Genomic DNA, 27586 nt, shown 5'->3' with positions numbered 1-27586 from the left:
TCTAATTGGTTATTTCAACAACAATTTGGACGCAGTTTTCCGCATTTCCTCACTTGCCAATCGACTGACTCATTAAGATCGAGACTCTCTAACAAGTTAATTACCACATTTAATTTAGCTTAATCAACATTTCTCTTAGGCGGCGCGCTAAGAAGAAAATTAAGACACTTTTTATGCACAAATTATGACAACTTGCTTAATTTCCAATTGCGAAAAATGTTGATTGAAGTGTGCGTGGGGATGAGGGGGTTTTTTTTTCCTCTTTTTTATTTTTGCTTGTTTCATGTCTCAAGTAATTGCAATTAAGCCGCAAAAAAAAAAAAGGAAGTCAACGAGCTGAGCCCAGTTTTTGCTGGTTTAATTCATATAAGTTTGTGCATCATCTTGTATTTTTCTTGAATCATTTTTCTTGTAACTGTAACTATGCCAGACATTTATATATATTTTTTTATTTAAGGATAAAATACATAGCACTTGGCACTTTAAACTTGAATCAATTGATAGAAACTATAAGCAGTTACTAACCATATAAAAATATATAAAATATTCTATAATCCCACTATTATTTTCACCGCAATTGTGAATAGTTGTAGACTTGTTATATATATATATAAATATGTATATGAAACTGAAAAGCTCGAGTCAATTATGTGAACAAGCCGCGCTGCTTGAGCTTGTTAAGCATTTTCTTTTTATTTATTTCATTTTTTTTTTTTTTTTTTGCCATACTTGAGCTGGTCTTTTTTTTCAGCTCTTTTCATCTGGGATCTTTTTGGGTTCGGTCTTGACGACGGGTCATGCAATAGGTCAATCATTTGAATTGTTTTTAAGTGTTGTAAGTTGAACTGTGTAGAGAACTCTGGGGCATTTGCATCGGCGAGGGGGGGATCGGTCAGTTTGTTGAACTGCAGTCATTCAAGTGACTCAACTGATTTTATGAGTCGTGCTGGTAGTATGCAGATTAAGAAGTTACAATTTAATTGGTGCCGCGTACTCCAATTAGATATTCTAGTTAACACTTTTATAGTTTCAACTACAATTACTTTTCACATACTTTTCAAATGTTAATTGAATTTAGCCCAAAGTGTTAATTTGTGTCAATGAAAAGTGAATTTGTGAACCCTCGTCGCGTGGTTTCAAAAGTCAAGCAATGAGACAGCGAAATGCCAGGATATTGCCATCAGGCCACGTGGATCAAAGTATAGAAACTTAACCCCCTGATGGTGAAAACAGTCTGAAAACCGTTGGCAATGACACATTAAGCGTAGTTCAACCCCGACAAACGGCAAACACTAAACCAAACTATGCGCCCCAAACAAACTGGTCGGCGGGTCAATAAATTGTTTCTGCCAAGTGGCAGGTAACCCAGGCAAGGATACCAATGGTGGCAAAAAGAAAGAAAAGGGGCAGTCAATCGGTAAAGCACAACGTCTGTCGCCATCGCTCGACACCATCAAAACTTTGGCTGGCTATACCTTTACCGCTTTAGCGTTCTGCCAACGGCGAGGCGGTCACCTGAAACGGTTGCCAAAGACAACAGCTAAATGGCCAGACAACAGCTGCTGGACACGCCCCCTCCCAACGCCCACGACGGCAGGAATTCACCCATTTGCAAGTTGAACGATTTGTACATTTATATTCTTATGACTTGTTTTCTAGAGGGTATCGTATACATGTTAGGGTATGCTCAACTGCGCGCACAACAGTAAGCTAAGTAACTGAATGTTTTCAAAAAGAAAACAGTCGTAAAGAAAGTTAAAAGTAAACCATTATCTTGTAAACTTTCTTTAAAAAATCTTTACACAGCAGACTAGGGGGTATATGTATTTGAGCTTCATTTCGTAGCTCGACACCACTTAACCCCAAAGTGCGCTGATAGTTTTAGGGTTGACTTGGCTTCACTTAACTTGCCCGCCCCCTTTTTCCGCCGCCAGTGCAAGCCAAGCGAAGTCAGGCCCCTCTCAGTGGATTTTCCTTCAGCTGGCTTTTCCTTTCCCCTTTGCATTTCCATTTGCCAGCCATTCATGGCGATAGAAATCTGTATGGAGAATGCGCCAAGAAGTGCCAGGATATGGCTGCTGATGACTCATCAGCCCGGCTAAAACACACAAACAAAACACACACACAAGCACACACACACACAAGCTGCTTTGCATAAGTGTGGTTGGGGGTGTGTGTGTGAGAGCTGAGGGGGTTTGGCGGTTGGGCTCCATTTGTGCATTACTTTTTGGGGTTGCAAAATAACAAAATGCCGTAGCATACTTTTTTGCGCGCTCACTGACAAAAAATAAACAGGGAAGTGGTCACAGTAAGGGCAGATATACATACGTATGTAACCCAGTTATATACAATACATATATACAGACATACATACATAAGCCTAGATACATATCCATAAACAGACATACAAATACAAGCATTCAATTAGTATTTTTCGAAGTTGCTATGCACAATGCAATAAATAACTATGTCTACATAGATGAAACTCATAAAAACAAAATAAATATATAATTCAAAGAAGATCCCATCTGTTTAAGCACTTTTCTGCATCGGGCTCTATTAATGTGACCGCAATTGTGGCTACTCTGCCAGGGCTGGAAGTAAAAGAAAAGGAGCCAGGCCAAAACCGCTTTTAGCCAAAGGCAAATTTCCACCATCAAAGGAAGAAGGGAGGCGGTCGAGAGGTGGAAAAGTGGGAAGTTGGGAAGTAGACGGCGAGACAGTGGACTGAGAGGCGGGCGGAGAGGGGGCGTGGTGGGTGTGTTTCTCAGACCGAAGTTAAACAAAAGGAGCAAAATGTGTATTAGGTCTTAGAATGCCGCATCCTGCACTCAGCCGCAAATTATTACTGTCAACAGGTGGAAAAGTTGAGGCATTTTTTATTAGCCATCCAAAAATATTGATTTAATAAATATTGATTTCATTAACAATTATTCCATTATCCATTAAGATAACAATTAATTTTTGTATATATAATTTGTAATTATTATATTACATGTTTTCACTTACACATACAACTGCTGACTTTATTTAATTTATACCATTTAATGACTCATCCTAGAACATTTAAATTAATTAGCTCGTTTCTTGTATTATTCATTGCCCAAATTAGTCACGTTTTTCACCTTCCCGTGAGACTTTAGGGTACATTAATTCTTTTCGAATTCATTTCGTGAATTTTGGCATTCGGACAAAAAACTTTAAATGGCCTGTGGCTCCATTTGTTGTATTCTTGTATTTTATTTTTATTTTTTTTTTTTTAAGAGGGGGTGGAAATTGAGAAAATGCCGCCAAGGGTTGGACCGCAGTCCATTTTTGAGCTTGGGCTGCTGTAAAACAGCAGAAAGCTCTTTTGGCTAATACAACATCGGAAAATCCAGCTGAAGAGGAAATGGAATTGAAATTCGCAAGAAACTGGGCGTGTTTGCCTCATCTTCGTCAGTTTTGTTGACATTTTTCGCATGTCAAACGAGCAATGACACCGAATAGCACTACAGTGGAGCTTCAACAACTTGAACAAACAACTTTTCTGCTGTTCTGTGCTTGCTATGAATTACTTCCAAAGAAAAGCGACATAATGTGCTGCATTGCCTGTATTTCGTAATAATAAAAAAAGGCGGGATATCGCATAGCGGAAGTGGGGAAAACGGAAGCGTCTCCAAGGTATCAACTACACTATACTATAACAACAATACGAAGCACGAAAATAGGACATTGGACATTGGGCCGAATGAAATGGGGGAAACAGCGCTCATTAATGGCCAACAAACATGCAAACAACAATGTTTTTTTTTATAGTTCGATGGAGAGCCCAAAAAAGGGAGCAGCAGCAAAATGCAGAAGGAAGAGGAAGGGGGGGGGAGGGGGGAAAGGTCCTTGCAGGAGCAGGTGACACCCGACCAGCGACCTCTGGCATGGCAACAGTTGATGAATGGCCCCAAAAGAGCGAGCGACTACAAAAATTAGGTGTGACAACGACCCGAGGGAACGCAAAATACAAAAAAAAAAAAAAAAAAAAATGGTAAGGTAACACTACTAACTGAAAAATCTCGAGGGTCCTGTCCCACCCTCAGCTGGTCAGCCTAATAAAGTTAACCAAATCATTCCGCTTTTGTGTGACAAATTGGGTAATTCCACGAACAAATTACACACATATATGCATATATTCGTAAGTAGAACAGTCAGTACTCTTAACCATTATTTGTTAAAAAAAACTCAAATTCTTTAGCATCATTGTAATCTTGTAATGCTGCTAGTGCTACTACCAACTTAAGTAGAGCATACAAAATAAGTTTCATACATTTTGCAATCGTGTAAGCGCCAAGTTTTCGTGATTATTGTGCTTTTCTTGTGCTTTCTGATCGAGCAAAAAAAAAAAGAAAAGCGTAAGAAAAAAAAAAAAAAAAAAAGAACAATTGACATTGTCGTGCCCTTCTGTTGGTTGCCCAATCTGTTCGTCCATCTGCCGAAAATGACAACATCAAGTGAAATAAAGTAAAATTACAACAGACACGCAGCAGTAGCATTGAAGATGAACGTTGGAGCATTTGGGGAAACGTCTGAATCACCGGAACATTTGGGCAATCATCAAGTCACCGAGAGTCCGACGAAATTAGCTTGTGGCGATCGGTTGTAATTTTTCAGTTCTCTTTTCTTTCATCGAGGTTGCTCAAGTTCAAGTGGACTACCCGATTACATATATGCACTAAATATATATATATATTTATATATGGATATGGCTTCCTCGCATTTGTCTAGTGGCTTTTGATTTGACTCATCATATCAACAATGTCAAATGTCAGTTATGATGTTTCTTTCAATGCGTTTTCAATTGCAATTATAGCATATTAAGAGCTCAGATGTGCAGAGAAAGAAATTTTTAATGGATAACAACCTTTAATCGTCATGAATTTTGGTATGTGAGCAGTTAATGGTTAGATATGCACACATAACAAAAATCAAATTCCATAGAGTTTGAACTAGCAACATATTTAAAGTTATATATATCATATGATTATATTCGCTGAGTGAATAATCTATTGATTTGCGAAGCGAATGAGAGAAGCGCAAAGGGAGGCAAAAACCAGATGGGAAAGGATTAGACGGGAGCAACAAACGCTTTTAGCTAAAACAAACAGCAAAGGAGTTGCCACGTGCCGGTTTCAGCGAGAGGGGCACGAAATGGAGGGGGGGGGGGGTAACTTGATGGCCAGAACTGGGGGGAATGGGAAAAGGGGGCCAGGACGATGACTCATCCAGCCAGGCATAACTCCACTGAGTGAATTGAATGAAAACGCAGCCACCTAAGGGGGCAATGTAAAGAGGAATGGCGGCACACCGAAGTTTGTACTTAACATCTGACATGAAAAACAACATGAGACTCCGAGCTCCAGGTACTGTGGAATAATTAGACAAATACTAGATAAAAAAAAATATAACTAGAACCTAAATTAAGTTGTTTCTTTCCAATTTTAGAATGATTTTGTTTGTTATAAGCAGCCAATGCTTAAGACAATTCAAATGATTTCTAAACATCTAATATATTGATTCCACTGTGCTGGGGGAAATGGAAAAGGGGAATTCCTCTGAAGGGTTGCACCCGCATTCCAATACACTCACACACTCACACACCCACGCACTTGAATCGAATGAATGGAGTTCCTTTCTCCTGAAGTTGAACTTTTTTTTTCCGCTTTATGTTGCAACAGGATGCCGCAGCATCAAGCAAGGGAATGAGGGTTTGAGTAGACGTCTAACGAGTTGCAAATATTGTCTGTGTGTTGTACATATTTAAAAAGCCGTTTTTCGGTTTTACAAGCTATAAAAGATGATGACGATGATGCGGATTGTGTGGGAATTTAGGAAAAGGCTTAGGAGTTTAGGGCTCAAGGGAGAAGTTGCCCCAGTGGCAAGTTGAGTGCGCAGAGGTTTTTGGGCTTTGCTTTTGCAAAAAACAAAAAAAAATAATCTAATTGTTTAATTAGAATATGAAGAACAAGTAACTTGCATTCCATTTCAATCATTCCAAAATATTATGGATAACTTAGCATTTTATGTGTGTACCCAATACTGGCTCAATTTGTTGGCCTTTTTGCGCAGCATATGTGTATGCATGTTGGCCAGTTAACTACCATATTAGCCTTCAATTTCGATAGCAACAACGTGTTCCGCCCAAGGGGCATCCCCCAAATTAACGTTTGCCATCCCGCTTGCACATAAATCGATGGCGAAGGAAATATACACTGAGCGATTGCGGATGCATCTACAAATTAAAATTACAAACCATTGTAAATCAAAAGTATACAATTTTCGAGTACTTTGCTTCTATTCTATTTCAATTTCTATTGAACACAAAAGACACATTATCTAAATTAGAAATTATATGCAAAATGTTACATTCATTTCTTGCAGTGTGACATTTGTTTAGATACCGCTGTAGATGATGCTTCTGTTCTTGACAGTCGAATCAAACAAACATAAACATTTGGTGACTTGAAGAACGGAAGGAATTCCTGTGCAAAATGAAAACAAAACCGGCCACAGTTGATGGGCCGCAGAGAACACCTGTGGTGGACACACCTGGACCGGAAGTCGTCGGGGTCTAAAAATATGTTGATATCATTTTTGGGTTTAGCTATATTTAAATTCTCAACGTTATGCAACGTCATTAAAGTCACGAAACTTGAACGAGTAGCAGGCGAAAGAAACGCACAAAACCACTCATTTCATTCCGTTGGTAATTGTTATGTGCGTAATGTTTCTTGTGCCCCCATCTTGGGCTCCACTGTAACATATAAAACCGTAAAAGGGTTAAATGAGTGCTCGAGCCACCGTTAGACGAAGTCGTCGGCGAAAGAAGAAAGTTAGCCGAGAAGTATGGTTGGGAAATCGAGGAATCACGATCGTGAATGCATGCACTACGCAACGTGAGAAAACTTTGGGAAAAGCTACAACACAAAGTTCTCAAATTTTTTTTTTTTCAGTTTTTCGGGTTTCGGATTATGAGCACAGGTTGGTTTTTTTCTCACTTTAATCTTGAGCCAGAGATCTGAGTGCAGACCTTTATGATTTATTTCATCGTGCGGAGAATTTCAACTGCATAATAAATGGAGAAATGGAGCAGATCCCGAGATCTTTTGGGTTATTTAAGTGCATAAGTACTTTCATGAAGTTGAAGTTGCTGCAACTCAAACGTTCTTCATGGTTTCTTGTCTTCACTTTTGTAATACAATTAAGAGCTTTCGTAGGATTTAATAATCAATCTTCTAAGTACATCATTTATTACCCTCGAACAATGAGTCACTTTCGGTTCGGTAAGTAAATAAGTAATATCTCCATTTACTTTCCACCCTCCAAAGCTATAAAACACAAATGATATAGGAAGCCCTACTCTTATTACTCGTTATGTCTTATTTCTGCCGCTGTCGCAGTTCATCGATTTTCTTCAATTTGGCTGCATTAAATATGCTAAGATTCCCTTCGATTTTCACTCCCTTTCCACAATTGTTCGTTAATTCTTCATATGCGCAATAGCCAAAATAAGTCGGAAGAATGAGCCAAAGAAGCCGAATAAATGACAAAAATGGCAAGAGACAACAACAATGGGGACGTGTCGTCATCAGTTGACTCCCACCGCTCACTATAACCTTTCACCCCTCTCCCACTTTTCGCCCTTTTGACCAAAAAGTTTGATTGATACGCATGAATCATGCTCTGTAAGGGAGACGAGAAAGACCAAAAAGGAAGTACAGTCGACTTTGGCTATGCTAAGCCATTCAAGGACAGAGTTGCTTTTCAGAACACGAGCAGTGTGACCATGCTTTTAAGAAATGCATCATGCTTTAAACAACATCGGTGCGTATATTTAAATAATATTGTATGCCCAGCAAAGTTTGCGTTCCTCTTAGCTAGGTTTCACCGTACTCAATCTTTCACCAAGTCATTTGATGACTCCATCACTTTGGGGTTGCAATTTCCGGATTTTAATCGGACTACTTAAGAACCGAATTGTTCAGTTGCAGTTTTTCCCAACATTTTGTTTTCCCTTTTTTTTTTCCCTTGATTTTGAATTTTTTTGGGGGTGGTCGCGGCCAAGCTGGCGCCAAGCTGACGAGACAAAATCATTAGGGAAACATGAAGCTAAAATAACAAAATTAACGAGGGGAAGTCGGGAAATGAGAGAGGGTGGGCCAAGTGGAGGAATGAAGGAAAATAACATTCAAGGACATGAACTAGTAGCGACAGCTTTTGAAGGACTTTGTGCAGCGTGGTGTGAAAAATCAATGAGCCTTCAAACTCCACTCATTTCTCCATATTTTTATCTCTACTCGTATTTATCTTCCAGCAGCTGGCATACACTGCGTATGTGGAATATATTCTGGGTACGAAAGGATAAGCGATAATATTCTAATTGGCTGCTTTAAGCTGAAGCTTTGTGAGTAGGGAATGAACTAAATAGATTAGTATGGAGTTTTTTTTATTATATAAACAAGCATTTTCCATGACAATCGAAAAGCTCTGCTTCAGTTTCGTGGCATTTTTCAAAGCATCAAAAGAAAAGAAAAGCAAAGTATTTGTGTGCCTTAAAGTTAATATGACTGCCATGGCTCCCACACATGCATAAACATAATGAAAAAAAAAAAAAACTGACGAAACTAGTTTTTCTTCAAAGTTTAAGCAAACAACTTTTCAAAACCAAACGGCGTAAGTTTTTTTTCTTTGTCCTATACTGCCAAGCCTAAAACCCTACAAATTCAAGGGCAGTTTAAAGAATGCTTTTTACACTTTTTACAAGTTTAAACTGTTGACAAAGGGGAATCGAGAGGTTTAAATAACTGAGCTTTAACCCGATTCAATTGAACTGCTTAACCCCAGACTGCCAGAAACGAGAAGAAGAAAAGGCGAGGCACAAACCATATGGAAATAGTTTCATTTGAAAGAGGCAAGAAAAAGTCAAAGAAAAAAGGGAAAGTAATACGCGGATAATCGTATATTATTTCCCTTAGGGAAAACTTTGTAACACTAATGAAATGATAAATGATTAGAAAACACGTTTCTTGACTTCAGTTTTTTTTTTTTTTGGTTTTCAATTCACATGGATTAATCATCTTTCGATGCGTCAGATTCTTCCAAAGTGTGCAGATGTGTTTGCAACCTATACATATTATTTAATACAATCAATTGAAATATGCCTGGCAAAATTCTGACTCATTTTTATTGAGTAGAAATAGAGAAATGGAATTCTGTCGAATATAAACATTAACGGGAAAGAAAAAAACCAAAGTATTTATGAAACTGTAACTGAATATAAACATGAATCAAAACTGTAACCCTGTCTTTAATCGATCGTAGTTCGGTCATATATGGGTTTTGTTCGTTTGTTGCCTCAATCATTGTTTCATTAAATTATTGTAATTTCTAAAAATATCCACGTTATGCATTTGCCACTGCAATAGCAATAGTCACATTTTCACAGCAGCAAAGTAGCGACATAAAACGCAGAAAATGCGACATCAGACATCAGACGGCCAATGACAACAATAAAAGTGTGTCATGCTGAATCACGGAGGCGTATAGATAGATATAGATGTGGATATATAGATAGAATGCAGCACACATACAAAAAAAAAAGCTCAGATACGAAAAAAAAGTAATAGAAAATCGGGCGCACGTCTGATGTAATGCAAACAGGGGAAAAAAAACGTCTAATATGAATATAATTTATGCGGCCTGAATTTGGATTTTATACACTTTAAATAAAATTCAATGGTATTACGCAAATAGCTAGTAAAATAAAATATATTCTCTAAAATATCATAGTTATTTCTATTAAAATATCCAAGGATTTCTTTGTTAAGTTAACAAGCAAATCCAAATGCCAACTTTTTCTCTGTGCATTGAAACCAACACAAACCAGCTAGCATAACAAAATTATTATGAATTAAAAATGGAAAGAAAAAATGCTAGTAATTTCAGCTTATTACATGCCTAAGATAAAATATGAAAATTGGACAGCAATTTCCGTTTTATGCCCACGCTGTTTGCATTGTAATAAATATCTTTCGCAATAGACTTTCGAATTATTAAATCGAAATCTTTGTGGCATTTTTTAATCGATTTTAGTTAAATAGCTAGTTTTCCCAACTATCCATTTAATAACTAAGCATTAAAACTAGATGTTATAACTGGCAACTAAATATAGTAACAATTTTCGCCTGTAGATGGCGTCCGAAGTGGAAATCTATGGGACACTAACCAATTTCCTTAAAATTCTATGAAAAAACTGTTAAAAATTGTCCGGTGAAATTACGTAATGCCTAGCCGGCACAGTTGAGTAAATTTCTTTTTTTTTTCTTTTTCTCTTCAACAATTTGTTTCCATTTCGTTTTGGTTAATATTCTCAACGTGCTTGGCCATCCGGTCAAACTGGTTTTCTGTGATATTACCGCTTTTTGAATCTGATATTTTTTTTTATTATTTTCTAACACTGTACCTGAACCACTTGCTGTGACAGAGCGGGATAGTGATCGTGATATATGGGTAGAGAGAGAGACAGAGAGAGAGAGAGTGGGAGGGGGGAGAGAGAGAGGGCCAAAGGAAAAGCGCACACATTTCCCACTATTAACCCATTTTAGTTTCGTACGTGTAAAAATAAACAACACACAATTTTCCCATTCCTTATGCTTCTTCTTGCTTTTTATTCTTAGTATTCTCGCACATTTCTCACGTTCTGCACTTGTGTGTGTGTGTGTGTTTTTTTTTCCTATCTGTGTGTGTGTGTGTCTGTCTGGCATTCGGCCATCTGTTGCTATTCTGCCAACGTCGACTGCGCTGCTGCTGCGCTGCTAGCACTTGTTGCCAATTTTTTATTGCAATACAGTAAATATCAACTAATAAGCTACCAAATCCGCAAATTTTTAATTTAGCAAAATAACTTTATTTGCAATTAGATTTTAAGAGCGAAATGTTGAAGCTGAATTTTTTCTATGTCGTAATTTTTTCTTATAGCCAATAGCCTCTGTATTTAATGCAATATGCATGTAGCTTCGTAAAACACTGCTTTGAACATTTTTTTTTTTTTGCCTGTTTATGGTAATATTACTATATTAAGAAATTTTGAAGTGCAAAATGAGAATGAGGACCAAACTATTTTACACCACAGTTCTATTTTCCAGACACTATGGAATTTCACAATGTCTTTGACCACACCACCACCACCACCCACCCACACAGTTATCGGGCAATGAGGTCATGCCATCATCATGTAGTCATCATCATCATCGTCACCAGCCACTGTTTGCCCTTTGTGCACAAAAATGTTAACTTCAAATTCCGCATTTTCCAAAAGGGAATGACTCAATTCCACTGCAATGGTCACCCACCCAAGTACATGTTCTACTAATAAAAATGTGATCTAAGCTGTGTATATGAATAACAAAATCGAAACGAAACGTGTTTCGTAAACAGGTTCAAATCGAAATTTATGAAGCAGGTCTATGTGTATTACGCAGAGTAACGAAAATCACTTCACTTCCTCAATGCGACCTGCATCATGACGAAAATAAAATAACAAGTAAAATGAGAGGGGAGCCCCCAATATTCTAAAAAACTTCTAAACACATTTAGAAAGATGTATTTTTGGACATTTCGGCGACACAAATAGCGCAGTCACAAGAACAAAGCCATGTGTTTGATATACGAAGTATTTAATACCCTTTAAAGTGCAATTTGAGCAGAAGATTGTATATTTGAATGTTATTTTTTTAGCCCATTTTTCGTAAACGAAAAAATCGATTAAAATTCTAGCTAAATCATAGCACAGCACCGTATAGCATAAACTATGTTTTATTTTCCATTTATATGCGAGTTTCTCAAATGAGTTAAAAATACTCGTGACGACGCGAAATATTTCGTAAAAAACAACCCGTCTAGAACAACAAGGCTGAAATGAAATAAACAATAAAATGCGATTTCTTACACGCACTCTTTCTCTGATTTGTGAAACTTTGTAGACGCGACTGCTTAAATTTGATTTATGTGAATTAAAATAGAGGGCATCATGATGAGCAGAGTACATAAACATATATATATATATATATAGACAACGAGCTGATATAAAATAGATCCAAACTAAATGTTCTAATTCCCCCAAGATCTCTGCTCTTCTTCTCGTGCCTTTGCTATTCGATTTGGATGATGCTCCAAATCTTCAGTTGACTTACTCTGGCTCGGGTTGTCCATCGGCTTCGCACTCGATTATGAATGGATTGTCACTTTCCTTATTCTGTTGCGCCACTTTGAAGAGCAATTCTCCGGGTGCCGGTTGTTTGGTGATTCTTGGTGGGCGATTGCCTGAAAGAATTCGTGAAGGGGAAAGGAATGGCAAGATCGATGAGCATTGGTTGGTGGTTTTAGTCTACTAATTGATCGCATAAATTGAAGATTTCCCCAACCCATTAAATGCTTGGCGTATTTATAGCAGTGACTAATTTTTGAAAACACGCTTGGGGAATACGAGGCATTAGGTTTTGGTTGAAATCTTCAAGTGATCTATGATCGAGCAGTTCCATAAATTGCACTTAATATAGATACGATTGAAGCCCAAGTGGGTTATCAATTAATTATAGATTTTTTTTTTAAATATATATACTGATTTTGATCGCTTACCTTTGCTTTCTGCACTGCCCGCACACAAAAGAGCCACTAGTAACGCGGCCAGTATCGTTGACTGCCGCCACATTTTGGTCGTTTGGCTCTCCGCTCGCCCCCTCGAGTGTGTTTCGTTTTGGTTTAAACTTTTATTGGTTTTCTGGTTGCTGTTTTTTTTTTTTTGTTTTTCTTTTCTATTATTAATTTGGCTTGGAATGTGTGTGTGTGTGTCTGCTGCTGTTGATTCCGTTTATTCCTCGGTTGCCTCTTAAATATCAAACAATTTTCCCACTAATGAAAATTGCATGCGAGCCGAGCTTTTATTACTTTCTGCTGTTGCACTGCAAAAATGAGATTATGACAACGCTGATAATGGTGTCTAGAACTTTACACTTTTCAATTGTGAAAATTGCGAAAATCGCGTCGCGACGAGCGTGTGAGTGCGAACGAAATGGCGTTATGGCTGTTGGGTGGTGTGGGCGGTATACGCTTTTAATATGGCACGTCTCATGTCTGCAAAGAAAGTGGAAAGAGTGGAAAAAGTGACGTGAGTAATGCGATTTACTTAACTTGATTTCAATGAGAAAAGTGTTCGCCTAATGACTACCAGATGTCTCATCCGAAACTCTTCTTTGTTCGCGCGACTTTGTTCAACAATAATGTTCAATTCTCACTTTCAGAAGCACGCAATACAATCTGGTTAGATTCTTAATGATTAAAATATATGAAAAAAAATAGAATGTTTTTAACGATCTACTATTTCACTATAACTTCGCTAGAAAGGATCACTTCTTTTCATGTGAAAAATCAAAACTTCAATATACTGCGTATAATGCGTTTTTTCAGCATAACTTGGCCGAAAATGGTCACACAACTAAAATAATTACCGTTTTTTACTCCCAATTACTAATACTAACCATCCCTATCACTTTTTGGCGGATTTTGTAAAATTAATTTTGGGCCAAATTTTCTCATTTTTTGTAAGGGGTAACATCATCAAAATTTGCGAAAAATTGAAAAATCCTAGAATTCCCAAACTTGAATCCAAATCGATTGGAATTTAAAAAACAAACTCAACGAGGTATGACATTCGGTATTTGGGTTATTATTTCCAATGTTATGATCAAAATACCAAATATTTTCTTTACAAAAAATCAGGAAAACGAATTTTGGCCAAAATGGAATATTTAAGTAGGGTTTTTAGGGTATAACTTGACTAAAAATGGTCACACAGCCAAAAGAATAACAGTTTTGTGCTCCTAATTACCAATACTAACCATCGCTATCACTTTTGGAAGGACTTTGAAAAATTAATTTTTCGATGAATTTTTGCATTTTTTGTAACATCATCAAAATTTGCAAAAAAATTGCAAAAAAATAAAATTCCAAAATTTGAATGCAAATCGATTGGAATTTAAATAACAAGCTCAACGAGGTATGACATTCCAAATTTGAACCATTATTTCCAATGTTATGATCAAAATACCGATTATTTTCTATTTCGAAAATCAGACCAAAAAAAAAAGGGTTTAGTTTGTACACTTATTGTTGGTTGTGAGCAAAGAGACTCTACAATTTCGATATCGAATGCGTTTTACCATTTCGAATCATTAACCGCACAAAGGCAAACAAAAAGCTAAAATGCAAGAACACAAAAAAAAAGAAAACAGCGAGAAAAACAAACGCAGAGGCGACCGAGAATCGATTATTGCGAATTTATTACTTTTGCGACGATATTTGCCTTGGGACAGTGAAAACAGACGCGAAGGAAATGGCCAAGAGAACTGTGACAATTGGTAAACGAAATGCAGCGAAGGACCAGAAAACTAGAAAACCACACGCACAACCGCACAATGAATCAATATGTACATACATACATATACATACATACATCTATGTACATCACATTTGGTGGCTATGCGAGGTGGTAACGTCATAGACCTGGTTAGAAAATGTGCCAGGGCAGTTAGCATAAAAATAGTTCGAAATGAGATGGAAAACAAGTTAAAACGATAGTGCAAAAAGGGTGTCGACAGCGAAGTACCCTTTAATTCGAAAATTGCTATGCAAAGTACAAGTTGCACTTTAGTTCTTACAAAGCAAAGACTGTTTTCGAAACGAAAGTATTTGAAATGATTATATAACAATTTAAAAACTGTGGCTTTCTTTCTATGCTTTGATTTCTTTGACACCCGTTTGCTTTAAAGTGAAACACCCTGCAAATACCTCTTATTTCGACCAAAACAAAGGGTTGAAAAATCCCCCGCATGCTAATTGAATTAGCGATTTTCCATTGACAGGTGCCAGTGGCGCAGCCATAGTTCGTATTTTTCTGCACTATTCTCTGCCGGAGCCTCTTCAAATAGACTAAAATGCTGAACTGCATCGGACGTTCCATGAATTCCGTTCAGTTTCCGTTTTTGTTTCTGTTTCCGTATCGGTTTTGGTTTTGATCTTCTATCGCATTGCTGATCTAGTGGATAGTTAAATAGATCTGGGCTAGCTTGGTGCCATGAGTCACCAGGAGCAGCAGTTCCAGCACTACCCTCATCATCAACATCATCATCATCATCATCATCATCACATCCATCAGGTGCAATCGGAAACGCAGTTGGAGCAACGCAGCTCCGACTTGGAGCCAAATCGCAGTAGGAATACGGATCGGATTGGTTCCTCTATGGATTTTCGAAATCTATGCCAACGCATCGATGTGGACGGTTTGAAAGGTAGGAAATTGTTAGGACAATGGATTCGTCATTTTTAGACCAAGGTCGATATAGTAGAATCAATCAATATCAATACTTATAGTATAGGCTAGATTCCTTATTCCTTTTATCATAGTATTTGATGTTAATTATAATCTTTTAATCATAGCCAAATTGCCACAACTAAAGTTGCCCAAATCGCTGCCCAAGTTGCGTGGTCGCAAGATATTTCGCAGCTCCAAAAGCGGATCGAATGCAGCAGGAGGAGGTACAGCGGGTGGATCCGCGAAAGATGGCGCCGGAGCAGCGCAGCAAACGCACCTTCAGGTGGCCGGTCAATCGCAGCAGTTCATCAACAGGACGCCACAGAGAATCTCCACCATCAGTTCGCTAATGTACGAGGGTGAGCAGGAGGAGATCCGTGCAAATCTGGGACAATCACAGCCGGGAACGTATCGAAGTGCTGGTAGTCTGGATGACGATTACTATGCGCCTGGCAGCGGCGATAGAGCCTCGCGACCCATAAGTCCCATTAAAATTCCAGTCGTTGGTGCATTGGATGACAGCTCGCCCAGTGAGAATGGGAATGTACGCACCACGTTCACCCAACGCCTGCAGAGGGGATACAAGAGTCTCAGCGAACTGAGGATCAAGCACATCTTTGCCAAGCAAACGACAGTGCGAAGGGACAACATCGAGGTGGATCGCTATGTGGAGCAGTACGAACGGGAATTGAAATCGGAGAAGCTGGCCAGGGAGCGCAGGGATCGCGAGATAGCCGAGAACTATGACATTAAAATCAAAACATTGGCGGGCACTCGACAAAACACCTTCGATGACGACGACGTGGAGCACGAGCAGTTCGAGAGGGGCAAGATAAGCCACGAAACGGATGAGAGCGGCATGGAGGCTACACCGCCATTGCCAAGTCGCCGTAAGCCCGGTATAGCTGCCACCAGATTCGCCAAGGTCAGGAAGCCACCACTGGAAATGGAGGAGGAGCAGCAGCAGGCAGCGGCGGAGGAATCTCCACAAGCTAATCCACCACCACCACCACCACCACGTCCCAGTAGCTATAAGCAATTGCTCATCAACAAGTTGCCCCATCTACCCAGTCTGCCCAATTTACCCCAGTTTTCCAGGACCAAAGAGGAGACAACAAAAACTGCAGAAAATGCTGACGAAAACAATGCCAGCAGAAAGCTGAGCATAAGGCAGAACATCAAGAGACTCAGAAAGTCCATTAAACGACCGAGCAAGATTAAGTCCAAGGCTGCGGCTCCAGTTCCAGATTCAGACGAAGAGGAAGCAACGCCGGATGGTCAAAAAACGAAAGATGCACCTACCAGAAGCTCCACTGCAAATCTGAGAGCTCGTCTCAGTCGATTTGCATCCACGGAGCAATTGCAGCAGCGCTGGCGAAAGAGTTTCAAGGTTGCCAAGGAACCCGAAGAGCTGGAAACCAAAGCGGAAGGTAGTGCTACTGGTGGTGCATCGGGAGTTCTGGGCGGGCTGCTCGTTGGAAGTCAGCTGGAGAAGACCCTGGCCAAGCTGAACGAGAAGGTGCATCAGCTAAAGTTTTTTCAGCGTAACGCCAATAATCAAAACGCGACAACGTCCAAGCAACCGAAACCCAATACAGTGGGTCACGAACCGATCGAAATCGATGATGATGAACTGGAGGCCACCTACCATCGCAGCGATAGCCTCGAGGCTGAGAACGGGAACGGGAACGAGAACGATGACAGCGGCGAGGATATATCCGCTGAGGAGGCATTTGGCCAGATCCAGGAGGAGGACAACGAGGAGGATCACAGCCAGGATCAGACGAAGCGGGGCCAATCATCCGTATCGGGAATTGCGACCGCCCACGCTGCTCGCCAGATGGCGAAGCTGGCTGAGATTCAGGCGGCGTCGAAGAGCGGAGCGGCTGCCTGGAGCAGTGAATCGCTGGAGGAGATCGCCGACGAGGACTATCCCAGAGTGCTCATCCATCAGGAGCACTCCGATGCCTACGAATCCACGCTGATCATAGCGGTGGCGTCGAAGGGGAGCTCGATGTCTCCGGTCGTCCGAAGTTCCGGACTTAAAAGTTCTCCAGCGGCGGGGCCAAAAACATCGCCCCATCCGGAGATCAGAATTTCAGCCTCTGGACCACAAAAAAGCATGTCGTACTCTCCAGGCAATCCGCGTGGTGAGCCTGTGACCAAGAGATCACCATCGCCGGAATTCAAAACTCCTGCTGGGGGCAACAAAATCGTGCCAAAATCTGAGACCAGCGCCTGGTTGCCCAACGAACAGATCATCGCCGGCTTCAAGGAGCAGACATCGTGGCCAGCTCCAGCTTTGTACAAGCCCAAGAGCATCGATATATTCGAGGCATCGGCCGGTGGATCAGCTGCCTTTGCCGATTTCGATGAGGCCCTGCGAAATGCACCCGTTTTGAGGATCAGTGCTGGGAGTAGCATTGATACCAGTGGCGAGGAGGCGGACGACAGTTGTTCGCGGGTCACAAGGATACGGGTGCAGAGTCCACAGATCGGGAACAGTAGGGAGAGCCTTATGGCGCAGGAGGAGGAGGACAAAGAGGCGGAGAGGGATTCGGAGGAGGAGGAGGAGGAGAGAGATCCCTCGGAGCGTCCGCCATCGGAATCACCGCCACCGCCGCCACTACCACAGCGACGTCCGCCTACGAAACGCCCAGCCACGCCTCCCATTTACGATGCAGTGCCTCCGCCGCTGCCAGTCAGCAAACCACCGCCGCCTCCGTCGGTCGAAACTATTCCATCGGTGGCATCGCTTCCCTCCCCGGCTCCCGTCACCCGGTCAATGGCGCAGAGAAGCGCCTCCATGTCGAGACCGGCCAAGCCGTTGGTCAAAACCAGTTCCCTGCGCCTCACCTACAACGAACAGGTGCGACCAGGCGATGTGGGCAAGGTCAATAAGCTGATATCCCGCTTCGAGGGCGGCAGACCACGACTTTGCCCACGGCGGATGCACAGCGAGGAGTACGAGCGATGTGCCCAGCCCGAGGATGAGGAACCGGAGATGGAGCAAATACTGGAGCTTCAGATAATCGAAAGACGAGCCGTCGACTCGGTGACACCAACGAATCGCGCTGTGGTCATACCCCAAATAACTGTCAACAACAACAATAACAATGAGCGGCAATTGGAGCAATCGGATCAATCGGATCAATCTGCTCATCAGGAGATCACCGACACAAGGAAGACGAAGTCCATGGAACTGGCCCTGGATCGACAGAACTCCAATTGCAGCAGATCCGAGTACGGTTCGCCGCTATCCTTTCCCAGCAGTCGTCGCAGTTCCACGCCCACCAATCTCAATGCCAACTCGAATTCCAATCCGAATCCCAGTACCAATCCCAATCAGAATCCATCGCAAATCCTGCAGCATCAACGACGTAGCCGACGTTCCATGACCCGCGATGATGACAATTTCTATAGCTTCGATAGCGACGAAGGTAAGGTTAATTCATAGATATTTTCCATACAATTACTCGAATGAAGTTTATAAAACAATATAAATTCACTTTCAGAGAATAGCTACTACTCCATTAGTCCCTCGGGCAGCAGTCGCTATGTGGTGGAGATCTGAGCGGATGAGGATTATGTATAGAGGTTAAGGATCTTGAAACTCTATATAGTGCTTCTAACACAAACATAAACGTGTATTCAATTGAAATCAATTCTAAATTATTGTAATGTTTTTTTTTTTCTTTTGTATTTTCAAAATTGTAGTTTCGGTAACCAACTTGCGTTTTTCGTATGCCCAAATATAAATTTTCGAACACTACTTCAATATGCTATTTACTACTAACACTATTTATATTCAAATCAACTTGAATAATTTTTTTTTCTAGCCTAAGCCAAGAGTAATAAATAAAGAGTACAAGTTGTATAACTTTAACAACAAAATAAACAAGCGGCATATAAACAGATAATCGTAGCTTTTGGCACAAGTTATTCAAAAGTTAATTCCATTTGGAAGCAGATAAAATCCATTTTTCGGGGATGGAAGTTGATTAATAGCGCTAAAATGCATCGGGGAGTGGAAAATGCTGATATAGGTGCCAGCTGACGCTCGAATTCACCACCATATATGTACATATATACTCCATATATATATAACTATATATATATATGCATTATTGGTAGGGGTGGTTGCAGCGATCCTGAAACCGGAATTTACTTCCCCTATCGCCCGCTGTCGGCAACTGACTCGAATCGCTGACTGAGCGCATTTTAATTGATAATTTATGCTAATTAATTAATTTGGTGGAGGGTGGAACTTGGCTGCAGACGCACATTATAGTTTTTTTTTTTTTTAGAACGCAACATATGGCGGCTATAAGGATAATGCCCTGCTACCTTTAATAGCCGTAAACTGCGAAGGATCATGCCGCCAATACTTACAACATCTGTTGTTTAGTATAACCTTTTAAGTAGTGCAGTTTCATGTGGGATTTTCTTTAGTTTTCCCAATATTCTGCAAGCCATTGCACATTTCGTTTGGCTTTCTGACTCGGGTTTTTTTTTAGTTTTTTTTTTTTTTTGGTGGCCTTGGCCCTTTGATTCGACTGCAATGCAGTGCCCATATTTGTAGCATGTACGTATGTCTGTTGAGTTCAAAACTAGCCCCCACTTTTACCCCACCCGATTGCCCTTTCATTTTCACAGCTTAGTCATTTTCCGGCGGACCGATTCATTAGGCGGCTTAGAAAGCCCTTTCTCCTTTTCCTTCTCACTTTTCACTCATCCGTGTGAGCGATTGAATGACTCTTGTGAGGTCATTTGGTGCCTTTAATCAGAGCAAATTAATAAGCACACACACACACACACACCGCACACCATCCGCCCCGTTTGATTAATTAAACTCAGCTTGTTGTGGTGACTAATTTCCCCGCAGTGTGGAAAATTCATTTTTCTTTTTTTTTTTATTGGCGCATTTATGCTGCATAGCAGTGTAATTTCTCGCCCTCATGCCAATGCATTAAATGCCAATAAATTCTATAAATTAAGAATGGGCATTGCTACCAGCATTTCGACATAACTCAATCGAGAAAACTGTTGACTTTCCGTGGGCAATTAAGAATGGAAAGTGAAAATTCTCCGGGGTGCCATGGGGCGAAAATAGTAAATAGTAAGTGCAAAATTGCTGACGATTTTAGGTAGCTGGCAAACAAAAACAGGATACTACTTACTATAGATGCGTATATCCTTAATATCCCACACACACACATCACAATCGCATATCGTATATGGACGTACATATTTGTATTTTTGCAACCCTCGGGAAAACAGCTGCAGCAAGCACAGTTATTTGACACGCGACCAAACACCAATATGCAGCCATCCAAAAGTATCTACAAAGTCGCAGAGATACGGATACACACGCCGTTAACCCCTGATGTGATCCAGAAATCCAGAGCCACCCCAATCAATGTGAATGAAATGAAATCCGCAACGCTTTTGTCTTTTTCCCTTACTCTGTTTTTTTTTTGTGTGCGGTCAGCATGGAAAATGAATGAATGAATGAATGAGTGATTGAGTGACTGATAGAAGGACGGCTGACCAAACATTATCTCATTTTTCTATCTATAAGTTTCGAATTTCACCAAAAAGTTATCTCATTGTAAACATAAAAACTTTGTTTAATTTATCCACTATTAACGTAAAACAAATATCTATATTTACACCAGCTTGATCACTTAATTAAACCGCTTTTTAACCCACTAAAAAAGTAAACTTTTCCGCAATCAATCAATCACGCAAACACAAATTTCCCCCGCACCGCGCTCTCCCACAACGAGCATTTCCACCGCGTGCGGAAAATTCAAAGGAAGTGAGCAAAGCTGACGCAAAACTTTTAACCAAATGGCTGGAAGGAAAGTGGGTTCGGGGTGGCGCATTTTCCACTGGGAGTTGCTGTCAGGTTTCCGGACCACAGACGAGAAGTTCAATGCTCCTCTGGCGGTGGCAACTTTGCTCCATTCGCCGGCAACATAATGCAATTTATGAAACGGGAGCTCTCGTCGCCCCACCAACCCCACTAATATCCACACTATATCCACAACATACGCTAGTATCCTCAGTTTAACCACATTTAAAGCGGGCCAACTAACGCACTAAACGGAAGTTTAGTAGCCCCACAACACGAACAAAAAACTAAAAAAAAAAAAAAAGAAGTATAAGATATTCATCAAACTAATGGATTTCTTTAGAATTCCCAAAGGTCAAAGAACAGCAAATAAATATTACAGATAGATATTACAAAATATTCCAGTTACTTTTTAGCTTACATAAGTGCTCATTATGTGGGTCAGTCGTCTGTTAATTGCCATAATTATGTAGATACTTCTACACTTAGCAGTTAGCCACGCCTAAACTACACACATACATACATGCATACATATATGTATGATTCAAACTGATATAACTGTCAAAGATCAATTGTACAATTCCATTTCCCACCAAATCTGAAGAATAAACAAAATAAGAGCGGCAAAGAGAGAGGCTCAAAAAAAAAAAAAGCACACACACACACACACAAGAAAAAAGTGGCAGCTTGTCATACAAATTTTTTCTCACTGGGTGTGTCCGATAATACATAAATAAACAAAAAAAAAAAAAATATACCTGAAAAAAAATGAACAAACACACAAATCGGGAAAGATATAAGCTTGAATTGGCTTTGAGTCACAATTTGAGGCTGGAAAAAAGCTCCATAAAACGACGAAGCTTTATTTGTTGTTTGTTTAAGACTGGAAACAAACTAAATGATAAATTCGATCAAATACGAGTAAATGCCGGCAAAAAAAAATTGTTTGCATTTGCAGAAAATGAAACGCGATCGCCTGTAGATCGCAAATATACAAGTAAATAATGATAAAGTTTTCAAGATAATTTCACTTTATTGCGTTGTCTTGTTGATTGATCAATTAAATCGCAACAAAAGTTCAATAATCTGTAATTGTACATTACGTATTGCAAATGCAGTAAGAGGAGCAAGTTAACCCACTTAAAAGTAGTTTGCAATGATCGTCTGAATGGTAATTCAATTGAGATATTTTTATTTCGAAATACCAGTTGCCTTTCAAACTCAGCGTTTCTTTCAGTTTAATTAAAAAAAAGTGCCATGCCCCTTTTTCTACGCCTGCTCGCATTTAACCCAAATGACAAGAGGGTCCCCAAGTAGCCCCATTGGGCATGGAAAATGGTGAAAATGGTGAAAATGCAAACAAGAAGTTGGCGGTGAGTGCACAAGAACTAAAACATAGCGAAAAGCTAATGCAAATTGCACTCGCTACTCCTGTCTGTCTCCCTTTTTCCCATATTTTTTTTTTTCTACTTCTTTTTTTCGTCTATTTGCAACTGTGCCACATGGGGCTTTTCTCTGGCGTCTTTTCCCGCTTTCCATCCGATTTCCCAGGCCGAAAACACTTAAAAGTGCAATGCACTTTTAGACGCCGGCAGAGCAGCGGTACTGGCACCTAGAGCAGCCGCAAAAACGGCTGATAAAACAAGCGAAACTAACAAACTAACAAAATGCACTTGGCAAAAAAATGGGCGCAGAACATAGAAGCCAATTATTAGTCAGGAAATCAAAAATGCAATACTACAAGCACTTATTTTTTAAATGCTATAATATAGTAGTGTTCTGCGTTATAATTGGTATATCAGCTAAAGTTAATATGAATTTCAAATATAAGCAACTTTAATTACAAGATTAATTATTTAAAACAAGCACATTTTTTTTTCTCAGTTTCGAAAAAAAGCTTGGCAACGAAAAATGATAAATAAAAGTAAAACAACAGACATCTAAGCGCGATAACCGCGAAAACCGCGAACCGGCATCGCATCCCCTTAACCCACAAGAGTACAGGCACACTTTGCCGCCTTAACCCTTATGCTTTCAACAAAAGTTTAGCTAGAAAGAAAATTGAGATGATTGATTCGGAATTCTATGAAGTTTTTTCGGTGTTTATCTTTATTCAAATCAAAGCACATCCGCTCAAAAAATTGTTAAGCTTATATCAAATGCTACAAATATATTATCAATTTAAGTAATAATACATTTTCCTACATTTTTATACGAAGAATTGGTAATCTTGATGAGCGTTTCAAATAACTAAATGTTGGTTCATTTACCAGAAAGCATGGTATGCCATGCAAATAGCAAATCGGATATGATATATGTATATAGTTTGTTTAAATAGGGAAAAAAAAAATGAAATGTGGGGAAACTAACCAAGAAACAGGCCAATTCTCGAAGGCAATGAATGATGACATCAGCACGCCGTTTTTGTGTGTTTTCTGTTTGTTTGCGGAGTAGCGAAGTGAAAAAAAGCTGTATTTCCTGGCTTTTACTATTGATTTTGTGAACGAGAAAGGATTTTTTTTTTTTTTGGATTTTTTCATTTTTGTTGTTCTTTTTTGGCCTGAGGCCTGCGACATGCGACATGCAACATTTGAAATGACATCATAAAAGGATTTTGTTCGTGGCCAACGGACGGAATTGGATTAAAAACTGGTCGCAGAGCGGCAGAAATGTCGAATGAAAATGACGCAATCGCCATCAGCCACAGCTGTTCAAGAGATGAAAAGACTAAAAATGAGATCCGAGAAGACCGTCCACATGGTAGAGCTTCGAAAAAGATACAGATCGCGGCGATGATATCAATATATATCCAACACACACACACACACATTGCCGCACAAAAACGCATAAATTTATAGGTACATATATACATATGTATGTATTTATCCACTTGGAACGCACAAATTTGTGTACGAGTATATATGCCTGCTGATTCCTACCAGCTCCCCCAACTTTTTGGGGCGTTCCATTTTAATTATAACAAATGCCAGGCAATTGCACGCCCAAAAAAAATATGAAAATATCAACATAAATCTCTCATAAATTGCGCGAGAGTTCGCAGATAGATATCGATGATATCATATTATGTATGTATGTATGTACATTCAGCAGCCAACAGAAGTGACAAAACCAATATAGTGCCTCAAGTGTGAATCAAGAATTGATCGACTCAAAAGTAGATAACACACAAATTACAAAAGCCCCAGGAGAATTGATAAACGAAAAGTTCGCCTCTGGCGTTCAAGAACAATTCAATTACGAGGAAAATCACCCAAGATCATACACATGTATGTAAGTGGCAATATGGAATATATTTGAGGTTTAGGAATCCAAGATATAGGAAAAAGCTCCCAAGTAACCAAGTAAATCCAAGAACATATAAATATATGTAAGAGAGTAATCAGTGATCTGCGTATGATTTATTGTTGACAAATTGAAAATTTATATGCGAAAAATCACCAAATAGCAAATAGGCGAAGCATGACCAAAAAAAAAACAGTAAATAGTAGATGCTTTGTACCTATTCAAATGGCCTCGAGTGTGAGTGTCCATTTCAGTACCTACTCAATTAATGAACTGCTTTAATTATGCTTGACTTTTCCAATTGTTAATGGCATAAATTATAGGGGATGTTTCTCTATCGATAAAGCTTCAATGTTTCGTTTCAAGTTCTTTTCTTATCGCTCTCATTGAAAACGATCCCAGTTACTGGAGGTTAGCCTCATTGAAAGGGGACTTGAATTTATAAATAATAGTAATAGTCTTTCACATGCAACATGGAAATATTCTCCGATCACCTTGGCCTTGATTTTTTCAAAGTCAAGAATGGCCGAAAATTATCATCACACTGTGCTTGAAATAAAAAAAATAGCTGCGATTACATATCAGCAAAGTGACTTTGGATTTGGTTTCGTTTGCTTAAACATTTATTCTTGAATTAACTTTTGAAATTTGCACTTAAATTTTTTTTTTTTTTTTTTTTTGCTGTTGTGGTCGCCGGTTGATAAAACTTGTTATCAAAAACTCGTACAATTTTAGCAAATATTTTTTATTTAAATACTTTTAATATGTTGTAAGCATGTGAAGTAATATCTTCATCACTTATTGTATCTTGTATCTTTAGCCGGACATCCCCACACCAAAAGGCCAACAAGGGCATTTATTAACTAGCTAATTTTTAATGCTGCTTCAGTTGACGCAGTTTCAGTTTCTGTTATTTCTTTATTTATTTATTATTATTTTTCTTGATACGTTTTTGGGTCGATTCGGGGCGGAGGCATTGCTGTCGACGGCGTTGCTGGGGCGGAACGAACTGCCATATACATATGCATATATGTACATACATATATATAAACCTATTCACAACGATGACGTCGTCGCGATGACCGCATGGTCAAAAGCAAAAACCACAAAAAATAGCGGAGAGAAGTACAAAATGTATATATTTACCTAACTAAACTCAATTCAGTTTGCAATTGAGAATCATTGAAAAAAATTGAAAATCAGTTGTTTCAGATATTGCTAAATTTAAAGAATTTTAAAGTAAATGAATTAAATGGCTTAGACGAAAATAAAACTGAAAACGCTAAAAGATTGTTTGTTTTTTGTATCTTCTAAATTGTAAATGGAAAACCCGTTATCTCTGTACTTGAGGTATGAAATCGAAAGAATTTAGAGAGAAATCGCTAGGAACGTGGAAAGTACATGTGAAAATGCGAGAAGAGCGCCAAAGTGGCGACGAACGAGGGAGAGGGCAAAAAACGTAAAAAGAGCTCAAAAAGTGATCTCTTGAAGCTGCCCCACCTTACACACACACACACACACACACACCAAAACAAGAACACCGACACACGCACACACACATGCCGTAATTCGCGCTCATTGTCTGCGCTCTTCTTCTTCGTCACCATCTTCGCTAGCTGCTAGAAAACCTGTTTTAGAGCCACCAATAAAAATGAAAAGAAAAAAACAGTGTGTGTGGAGTTAAGATTACGCCCTTGGACGAAAACTTGGTTCAAATCCATAATGCTTACCTTTAAGTCATAGAAGCCAGCAGCAGCAACAACAACTAGATGACGGGATTCTGCCAAAAAGCGCTCAAGAATCCAAAACTCAAAACTCAGGTAAGAGAGAGAGAGGAAGGCGGGAGAGGGCGACGCGCCAAAGCGTGAGAGACGGAGCGAGTGAGAAGGAGCCACTCAATAACTCGCTTACGAAGTTTTGGCTTCGTGGTAAATACATATGTACATACAAAAACAACTAGAATACAACAAAAAAATAGGAAAAATAAAAAAAACACAGAGCTTTAAATGTTGAGGTTTTGAGCGCTCTTGTACAGTTAATGGCGCCCATTGTTGCTGTTGTTGTTGCCTTTGCGTGGCTTTTGGCGTCCTCCGATTTGCTCTCCTTCTCCTTTTTTGTTGTCATCGTGTGCTTCGTACAATATTGCATTGCCATTCATTTTTAATCAATTGCATTAATGAAAACCATCAACTATTTAACTTTTTGGGTGCGGCACAGTGTGCAAAGTAAAAAAACAACAAAAAATGAAGGTGGAAGTAACGCAAGGAGACAAACAATTTTGTTTTGGGTTTTTTTTTCTTCCTTTCGTTTGGCAACCAATTTTTCTTATTTTTTTAAAACAATTCCCAGACAAGCACACCCGCACACTCACACACACGAACGCACACTAAAAAAAAAAAGCGAAGGCAGAGCTAAAACCAATTTATATATTGGCGGAGTAAATAAGACAATTTTCTACGCGGCGTCAGTTCGTTTTTTTTCCTCTTTTTTTTACTATTTTATTTTCAATTCCCGGCGCTCACTAACACTAACACCGACGCATATACACACACACTGGGACAGTTATGTTATACACGCGGAATTTTTAGGAAAAAATAAATAAAGTTAGTGCTTAAACACCCAAATAACGATATATATTCGCTCGGCTGCGAATATGTATCGCGGTGTTTTCGGCGTAGTTTTCAGTAAATACGATTTGGCGGACATACACAACCAGCAGCGCGGATATTTTCTTTTCGAATGCGGAGAGGAACTGCCAGCCTCGCGAACGGTAACAATCGGACGCACGGAATGCGGGGTGGCATCACCGACAAACTGGTTTACGGTTATCGATATTTATCTAAGATATACCAACTATCGATTGATTACCAGGGATGCGATATACTTTTAAATAACCTACGCTCTTATCGATATTTGTAACTCTTTAGAGACTCTTATCGATAGTGTGTTCAATGCTACCCATAACATGAATGATATATCGATTGATGAACTGGGCGCCAAAATATTCAAATTCAAATGGTTTTACGTTT

General features: G+C 39.5%; 2 protein-coding genes across 10 annotated transcripts in view; one reads left to right on the top strand and one right to left on the bottom strand.

The window, feature by feature from the left end:
* Positions 1–27313, bottom strand: part of Nrg (Neuroglian) — a 37798-nt gene extending 10485 nt beyond the window's left edge. For 3 of the 9 annotated variants that reach the window (NM_001169234.3, NM_001272408.1, NM_206657.4), the window contains exons 1-3: positions 27266–27313; positions 12667–12989; positions 12222–12351 (exon numbers count right to left, since the gene is read on the bottom strand). In NM_001169234.3, the coding sequence (NP_001162705.1) occupies positions 12222–12351; positions 12667–12739 (203 nt within the window). In that variant the 5' untranslated portion in view covers positions 12740–12989; positions 27266–27313. The other 6 variants (NM_167160.2, NM_078535.3, NM_001258652.1 and 3 more) reach the window with 4 other exon arrangements.
* On the top strand, positions 14988–19299 carry PIP82. Its single transcript, NM_132259.3, has 3 exons — positions 14988–15374; positions 15523–18837; positions 18913–19299. The coding sequence occupies exons 1-3, from the start codon at positions 15161–15163 to the stop codon at positions 18969–18971; spliced, it is 3588 nt and encodes a 1195-aa protein (NP_572487.3). The 5' UTR covers positions 14988–15160; the 3' UTR covers positions 18972–19299.
* Positions 27314–27586: the final 273 nt, after the last annotated feature.

The sequence above is a fragment of the Drosophila melanogaster genome, chromosome X, assembly GCF_000001215.4.
Source record: "Drosophila melanogaster chromosome X".
NCBI classification, from domain to species: domain Eukaryota; kingdom Metazoa; phylum Arthropoda; class Insecta; order Diptera; family Drosophilidae; genus Drosophila; species Drosophila melanogaster.
Note: the sequence above shows the minus strand (reverse complement) of the source record. Positions and strands in the feature narration are given on the sequence as shown.